General features: G+C 33.3%; 1 protein-coding gene across 1 annotated transcript; it reads right to left on the reverse strand.

Annotated features, from left to right (window-relative positions):
• Positions 1-6,701: 6,701 nt before the first annotated feature.
• On the reverse strand, positions 6,702-7,963 carry LOC112325622 (CRIB domain-containing protein RIC4). The gene is made up of 3 exons (XM_052449282.1): positions 7,596-7,963; positions 7,292-7,435; positions 6,702-7,070 (listed from the first exon to the last, which is right to left on the reverse strand). Exons 1-3 carry the CDS (start codon positions 7,720-7,722, stop codon positions 6,835-6,837), a joined length of 507 nt encoding a protein of 168 aa, XP_052305242.1. The 5' UTR covers positions 7,723-7,963; the 3' UTR covers positions 6,702-6,834.
• Positions 7,964-9,480: the final 1,517 nt, after the last annotated feature.

The following is a 9,480-nucleotide window of genomic DNA, read 5'->3' on the forward strand; positions in this document are numbered from 1 at the left end:
ACCTCATCAACAATTTATGCATATCCAATTAAGCATTTAAAATTAAGATATCAATTTTCTTTAACTTCCATAATATAAGCCTAAGTCCAACAAAACATCCTTTAACTTAAAATCACATTTCCAACCAATTTACTTATTTCCCCATCACATATTACATACATACACCTCAAAATAATGTAAGATATAACAAATTAAATTCAATTTCATAGTTCCTCTAAAATTCCACATGAACCTTAACTCCCATACATTAAAGACTTTTCCCTCTTTCTTTATAAAACATTAAAACAACACAATAATTAGTGGACAAACATCTTAACTACTATTGTCCACACAATTATATGAGTTTCCTTTGAAATTTCTCTTTCCGATCTCATTCTTCTCCCTTACTTTTACTAACACAAGTAAATCTCTAACACTAATTTCTCTCAAGATCCTTCTTTTGAAATCCTTTTAATTTTCTCTCTAAAACACACTCTTGAAATAATTAAAGAAAGAAGAAAGAGAGTTGGAATGAAAAACACTCTTTCTTCTCCCTTTAAAGCTCTCAGCATGAACAATACCATAAAAGGGTTTATTTTTTAGACCTGAAATTTACACTCATACACTTTTAAATTACATAGTCCACAATCGTTCTATCCATGTAATACTTATTTAAACTCCTATTTATCATTTACTTATTTTCTATTAATTTTATTTTCTAAAATTTTTGAATTTTCAAGAGTTTACATTCCATGTGTTTCATGTTTAACCAATTCATTCCTTGTCATCATTTCTTTAGCTTTTGCTTGCAAGTTTTACACGCATAGGAAACCATTTAGAGATAAAGAAAAACATGCAACCACCATACAAGAAAAAAAAATATGCGTGGGTGCTTTTAGGAAAATAAATATTTTTCTTAATTAATTTTTTCCTATTTCTATTTTACTATTTAGTATTGTTAGGCTTTTCTAGTTTTCCTATTTAAAAGGAATAACTTTTCTATTCTTTATTTTCCTACTCAATATTAATAGGATTTTTAGTTTTTCTATATAGAAAGTTGTAATAGCTTTTGGCAAGTGGAGACATGGATGAACAAACATTAAATATTATGGGCATCTCTCCATAGTTATGGTATCCTTGGTTTTTTAGGGTTTTGAGTTGTAACAAACTCTATTATCCTTTGTTTCCATTTGCGTCCGTCGGTATTAGAGCCCACAATTCCTGGTAATTTGGTTGGAGGCCGTAGATGACATGTATCACACTCAACTATTCATAATGATTAGTTGTTGTGTATTGTTCAATAACCATGATTGAAAGAGATTGAAGAAAATATTGTACTTGTGTAGAAGTGGATGAGGAAGTTTCCCGTCATGAAAAGACCTTCAGGAATTGATATGTTTTTTCTATTTGCATCAATTGCTAGTATTGAAAATCTTGGTGGTGGAATCTATGATGGGGGGACTCGCACAAAGGTGTTATATTAGAAATCTATGATAAGGTGCCCTATACAAAGGTATTGTATTAAGAACTCATGATGAGTTAGCCCACACAAGAAGGATGTTTGTGGAGGATAGTTGCTAACTGAGGTTTAAAATCAAGGACGAGTTTTTTCTAACTCGGGGAGACTCAAACAAGAGTTTTTTAGGAAAATAAATATTTTTTGAGTAAATTTTAATTTTTCCTATTTATTATTAACACTTTTCTAGTTTTCCTATTCGAAGGGAAAAACTTTTCAATTTTTATTTTCCTATTCACTATTAATAGGGTTTTTTTTAGGTTTTCTAAATAAAGGGTTGTAATAGCTTTTGGCAAGTGGAGACATATATGAAAGAAAAATCAATATTTTAGGTTTCTTCACATAGTTATGGTGTTCTTTGTTGTAACCCAATTTTGGCCCATTGGTTTTTAATTTAATTTTTACGGGGTTTAAAATGTAAAATAAAAAAAGGGTGATTTGTCAGCTTGTACGGAAACTAGGGACTACAATGTGCTTTTGTCATTCTATCCTTATCTTCAAGATAATCCTTACCTTCAAGATAATGATAGTTGTCTGCTTTCGAATTCAATTCTAATTCGAACTTTAAAATAGAGAATGAGTTTGATTGAGACTTTACTTCTCGCAAGCGATGAGACTCTTGCACTATAAATACTGATCTCAGTGTATGCAGAAGGAGGAGGACGATTAGAGAGAAACCCTGAAAAAGGAAAAAAACCCGGGAGAAGGCCATTACCCGAAAACCTACAAAAAAAAACATTTTAAAAAAAAGGGGCACGGCCAAATCCTAGACTTGCGGCCGCTGCCCCCTCCCTTAGCTTCTTTCCTCCTCTTCTTCCCCAGTCACCAAGAAGACAGAGCAAGCCCTCCATGGCTTTTCTTTTCCTCTCTGGCTTGAGACCAAAACCGCCATCTTCACCATTTGTTCTCGTTTCATAAACAAAGAAGAAACCAGAATCCCTCCCCTGGTTGGGTTTTAGCTCCATCAAAGTCTCCTTTCTCTCGTCCACCACGCGATACCAGCTCCCCTACAGTTCGGTCGGTGCTACAATATCCTCTCTTCTCCCCGGTGACAGCAGCAGCAACGCCCTCTCCATGCACCGTACGTGAGCATGCATGAGCTCCTCCAACAACAGTGGGTTTTCAAAGCATGAACAATAGCTTTGCCTTCAACCGTGCAAGTCTTTCAGTTCAAACCCAGCACCTGGAGTTTTTCTCTTCTCCATTAAAACAGTGACAGCGGGTGCTCCTTATCCACCATTTCCTCCTTCTGCAGCAGCTCAGTCCAGCAATAGCAGCGACTACTGTCTTTCTTCACAGCATCATACGAACCTAGTTGCAACATTCAACGGCAGTCCATCGGCGCAGCTTCTCAGCAACAGCAGCGCAGCAGAACCAGAGAAAAAAAAAATGGAGAGGCAGAGCACGAACCGAAACAAACATAGGGGGGACGAGCTGGAGGACATAAAGAGAGAGAGTCAAGAGAACAGAGAGAACAGAACACAACAAGGGGAACAGAAACAGAAAAAGAAAGAGCAAGGAGCAGGAAGGAAGCTTGAAGACAGGAGCTTCGCCCAGCGTCTGCCGATTCGTGCAAAGTCTCTGCAAAACCAGGTAAGTAAGCTTCTCTTTCCCCGTTTTTCATTTTAATTCACCGTTTACTGTTTACTTTGAATTTTAATTCATTTCCTGTTGTACATTCGAACTTAATTTCTTTATCTGCTCATGCACGCGTGATTTAGTTCACGCATGCTTCATGTTGCCCAGCCAGGTCACTGGCTTGGGCCAGTGACCGGGCCGGCCTGGTTGAGTTTAGCCCAGTCTAAAAAACATAAAAAAAATAAAAATTATGTATGCGTAAAAATAAATTTATTTTATTTGTTTATTCGCTGACGCCAGAGTAAAGAATAAAAAAAATACTGATTTAAATTTATTTTGTTTTTATAGCTACGTAATATTTACCAACGCCAGAGTTGAAAGTATCCGTAGTTGAATATTCACTGGCGCCAGAGTCAGGAATATTACACCCAAACCAATATAGCATAAATCAACAAAATGTTAGCAATTTATGACAAAACTAGCAATGCAGCCTGCCTCAGGCAGGACGCTTAAGGGGTGATAATATCTTCCATTTTACGTAACCAGTCCCATACCATAGAATCTCTGTTGACTAGTCAGAATTCCTAGTGACCATAATACTAGGTGGCGACTCCTTGAACAAAACATTTTCCTCTAAAAGAATAAGATGCCAGATATATATTCTTTTTCCAATCGATTAAATTTTTAATCGGTCGTCGTGATGTCTGAGTGTGACATTCTTAATCTTTGAGGGTTTTGACTTGCAACAAATTCCGTTATCCTTTGCTCTTATCTATGTCAATTGGTATCAAACCCAACGATTCTTGGTGATTTTGGTTGGAGATCGTAGATGAGATGTATCAGAATTCAATGATTCTTGATGGTCAGTTGTTATGTGTTGTTGAATAACCATAGACGAAAGAGATTTTATGAAAGGATGTACTTGTATAAAAGGAGATATGAAGGATCTCCCTTAGGAAAACATGTCCATGAACTACTGTGTTATATCTATCTCATCAATTGTTGATACTAGAAACCTTGGTGATGGGATCTATGATACGGCATTTCGAACAAAAGTATTGTGTTAGGAATTCATAATGGGAAAATCCACATAAAGATGTTGTGTTAAGGACCTATGATGGGTTGGCCTACACACACTAGATGTTGATGGAGTATAGTTGCTGACCGAGGTCTAAAATCAAGGACGAGTTCTTTCTAACCCAAAAAGACTCAAGCAAGAGTTTTTCTAAAAAAATAAATATTTTTCTTAGTTAATTTTATTTTTTCCTATTATTATTTTGCTATTTAGTATTATGGTTTTTTCTATTTAAAGGGAATAAATTTTATATTTTTATTTTCCTATTCATTATTAATAGGGTTTCTCAGTTTTTCTATGTAAAGAGTTGTAGTAGCTTTTGACAAATAGAGACATTGATGAATAAAAATTCAATATTTTAGATGTTTCCTCTTTGTTATTGTGTTATTTTTTGTTGAGGGTTTTGACTTGTAACAAACCTAATTCTACTTCACTCTCATCTATGTAAAAAAAAAAAAGAATAGATAAGTTGGGTTTCTCCTCTAAAAAAATCCTTTTTTTGTTCCAAGATGCATAATTTTTAAGCCTTTTTTTCAATGTTGTAAACCCTAATTAATAAGAAAGAAAACAAGAAAGTAACATGTAAGAAATAAGTAGAGATTAATATGAATTAAGTGAAAAGATAAAAAAAAATGTAATTGATAAGAGAGATGATAAAAAATTATTTTGAATGTTAGCGTGGGAAAATAAATAATCTAGACCCTTAACAGTATAAAAATACTGAGGTACACGGTGACATACATCCAAACATGACGTAAGGTCATTTAAAAGGAATTATAAATACTTGAGTAAAAAAAGAGTGACTTTTTTTTCTTCCTATTAGGGTCGTCCAGAAACAACAAGAACACCATTTCTTCTTCTTACAATTCCTTCACCAAAACTCTTGCATGTCCCTAAAAGACTATACTTAGAGGAATAATAAGTGAATGAGAGGATGCAAACCACCATTTAGAGGTATAGAAAGAGAGAGAAAAAAAAGAAAAGTTCGGTCAACGAGGAGAAACTTGAAGGAAACTAAGTTAAGGAGAAGAGAAAAAGAAGAGGAAGAGAAAAATTGGCAAGAACACCCTTAGATTTGTTCAAATTCATGTGGTAAGGAAATTTCTCTTGCTCCATCTTTGTTGTACTTATTTTAGGAAACTAATGAAGCAAATAAAAGATATATTAGATGGGAATAATTGATTTAAATACTGAAAGAATACATGAAATATTTTTCTTTAATTGTAAAGCCTATGAACAAGATAGTTTTCACATCTAGTTTCCAATTAATATTAGAAAAGGAAAACAATAGAATCTGTAGTATGACTCTTTATAAAAGTCATAAGTAGAGGTATTACCTTTAAATTGAAACAAGTTTTCCTTTATTTGAATTTATGGAACTCCATATGTGGAAGAAGTACTAAGGGAGGGTTAGGTTAGAAACTACTAGACAAAATTGTTGTCTGACTTCCAATTAGGTTCGGGATTTGCTATTGATATATTTTGATACATGTTCCTGTATTAATATTGTAAATAAACATGTTAAATTTTAATTGAAACAAGTTTACCTTTATTTGAAGTTATGGGACTCCAGATATGAACAAAATACTAAGGGAAGGTAAGGCTGAAAACCCAAGTTTTCATACGAAAAAAGAATGATGCAAACATATATAAGAGTTGAGATTAACTCAAACCAAAAAAAAATATTAATTCTTATCCACATGAAACACTTAAAAATAAAACAAAGCTTTTGGGTTGAGATTAAAGCCTAAACCCTTATGTTTTTGTTTTTAACATTCTTCATATCAATATTTTCTTCTTTTTTACCCTTCATTTCTTTTATTTTGGTCCTTTTTTTTAATTAATGACTTTTTTTGTTGTTTGGTTTTTTTTTTCTTATGTTCTTTCTTTCTTGAAAAATTACACACTCAAGAATATGTTATGACAATAGTAGATTTTTGGTCATATTCCCATACTTGGTTTTGGATTGCTTTACCAATTTTAGGATTTAGCCGATTAGGATGTTATGGGCTCAACTAGGATTTGAGATTTGAATCAATGCACACTCACTTGACTTCTGGCCGGTGAGTTGAGCTTTTTCCTTTTCTTTATCTTTATCTTTTATCTTTTATTTCATTTTTTTTTCTTTTGTTTTCAAAACTCACAATGATATGTCCACAATATTATATATATAACCCTTTATAATTAATTTGAACTGTAATAAAGTTTCTCATTATTGTTATTATAAAATTTACATCTTACTTCTCTCCTCACATATTGATCTCTAATTAAATAAAGTATTTTATCTACTTAAATAGAAATATTTATGTTAATAAAGGCAAATGTAAGGCAACTACCCCCACTACCCACTTCTTGAATGTACCCTTGTAGATTTGGAATGTTTTACTAGTAACTAAAAGGCAAAAGAGGTAAAACATTAGACTTAATTAATTTATTTCAAATTAAAAACTTATGTGAATCCTGTTACAAGCATGAAAAATATTGAATTATACATCAAATGAATTAAATAGAATTAAATTCAATTCTATCCATGGATTGTTCCTCATCATGCTGTTGGCAGTAAAGCTTCACTCATTCACTTAAAGTTGCAATTCCATTTACATATACATACATGTATATATATATCCACCACCAACATCACAATTGGTCAACAATATACACTGTCATCTCTATAGTCATGTTTGGATTAAGCCGAGGAAGCCCTAACAAGAGGTGAATTAGCCTGTCCTGCTATGGCAAGCTCGAACTGCCTTGAAGTTGCAGATTGAAGGGAAAGTAAATCGGTGGAAATGAGGTTGTCCCAGCCCTGAACGGGGTTAGTATTTGGTGAGTCATCCCACCCTATGTGTGTCACATGCTTAACATTTGTTGGCAGCCCAATTTCCATTTCCACTTCCAATTCTTCCATCTCTTCTTTGTACGCTAGAAAAGATAAAGACCATTAATAACTAGAAAACAAGACTCTGCGTGTGCGCGTATCCACATGCAAGTGTGATGAATAACCATATAATTGAGAAAAAAGGTCATTTTATCAATTGGCTTCGAGCAAGCAAGGACACTCGTATACGTTAATTAATTATTGTGCAGGTATCCTAGCTAGTTTCTTTGTTTTAAAAACGAAAGGAATGAGCTGAAACACTTACCAAATAACTGAGGAAAGGTCTTCAAACCCTTGACTAGCTTATTAAACCCAGTGGATACGTTAGGCTTTGAAAGAGCAAGCAACTTCAACGAATTTTTCGTACTTTCTGTGCTTGATGAGCTTTCCTCGTCTTCTTCTTGTGTTCCTTCTCAAGGACAAAGAAACATAAATCAAATAATCAAGTTTGCAGAGATTCGGAAGAACAAAAAAAGAAAGAAAAAAGAAGGTAAAAACAATCTTGTGAGTGTGTGTGTGAGAGAGATAGACTTGATGCAGATAAGTTTGTGTGTTTGAGAGAGAGAGACTTGATGCAGATAAGTTTGTGTCTGTCTTTGCTCTTTTAGTTTGGTGCACGCCTATGGCCACACTTGACTCAGAGACGCAACCAATGGAGAAGGGAAGAAGAACAAGCCTTTCCATTCTGTCTCTCATTTCGACATGAACAAGCTAAGAAACAAAAATATAGGAACTGAGCACGAGGAGGAGTGAGAGAAACAAAATAGGGTGGTTGATGAAGGACAGCCCTACAAGCTGGAATTGGTTTGTTATAATGGTCAGTAGTGATGGCTTTGTCATCAAGCCACTATACAGGAAGCTGTTAAGCTGCACTTACGAATTTAGTTTGGTAGGGAGTAGAGAAAAATTAAGAGAGGAAGAGAAATTAACAGATCCAACACACGTAGTTGTTTTGGACATCCAATCAGACAAATTAGGTAGAACTGCTGTTTTCGTCCCTGTCTCACTCAAAACAACCGGAAACCTATTACCTTCCAGTTCACGGTGGCTTAATTCGAACCTTACTTGCCACTCTTATGCATCAAGATACCATTTTCGTAAAACCCTATCTTTTGCTTTTCTTTTGTTACTTAATTTGTACTCTACACCAAACTTGTAGTAGCTAGTACGTGCAGCTTAAGCAATCTTTCCGGTAAAATTTGAAATTAGCTGCTCGCCATGGAGACCAAATTTCACCTTCTCTTGATTCTAAAGAAGAAAACCATGATTCTTTGTTAGAATAAGAGTAACAAATTTGTTGCGAAAATGATGTTCTTCGAACGGTGACAACATGGTTCTGAAATAGCTAGCGTCTCTCATTTGAAAAAAAAGTCTTTTCACAAAAATAAATAAATATGAACACCCATTAAAATAAAAATAAAATTAAAAGGGATCAGGAAAACATGGCTCTGTTTAGTAAAAAATAAATCGATTTTCCTTTTTCTTTTTCTTTTTTCAGTTTTTCTTCTCCAATACAAAATAAAAAACATGTTCATTTTTTAAAAAACATTCATAACATTTTTCCAACTTAAAAAATATAAAATTTGTTTCAATTATATTTTTTTATTTGAAGAAAAATGATAAAATATAAATTGTCTTCAATTTAACCCTATTTTCTATGATATTCTTTACATTATGACTTGGACCAATATTTTTATCCATGTCTTAAGTATAGTTTTAAAACTCGGCCCAATAAGTTGATCTGAAACCTGGACCAATCTAGATTAAAGAGAAAATGGGTTAAGGAATTGACCCAACTGATTTGTTCAAAACTAAAGCATTGACTTATTTGAAGAGAAAATGGTTTAAGGAATAAATCTCAATTCTCATATCAGATAAGAATAGAGCAACAACAATGAAAGTTGTCAAAAACAAAACAAAAAACAAGTAAAAGAGAGAAATTTGATGGCATCAATAAAGAATATGTATAGTATAGAATTGAAAACACCACTCACCAAAGCTTGAAACTTTACAAATGAATGGAGATTAGAGAGCCCATAAGCTTGACTTATTTAAACAGAAATTGAATTGGGTTTCCAATACCAATGTTATTTGTCAAAGCTTTTGATACTCAATTAAATTAAAGGAAGAGAAAACAAGACAGAAATAAGAGATACTAAGATACCCAAGAATAGAATTTGGCTGAGTTGATGAAAGATTAATTAAAGCTTTAAAGGCAACAACATTCATGAAAGCAACAAAAGAGATTCCATCTAAATCTAAAGCATGTGCTTTCTTTCATTACCAAGAAGATAATAATTTTCTTCTTCTTAATGAGAGAGATTAGATATATACAAAGAGTTTGACTATGTAGACTTGTGGGTGGTAATTGTATGGCTGAGTTGTTTTTCTAAATAATATTAATTTTTTTTAAGTCAACTTGGGTTGACCTTCTAAGCCAAGTTTCAAAAATAT

The sequence above is a fragment of the Populus trichocarpa genome, chromosome 19, assembly GCF_000002775.5.
Source record: "Populus trichocarpa isolate Nisqually-1 chromosome 19, P.trichocarpa_v4.1, whole genome shotgun sequence".
NCBI classification, from domain to species: Eukaryota; Viridiplantae; Streptophyta; class Magnoliopsida; order Malpighiales; family Salicaceae; genus Populus; species Populus trichocarpa.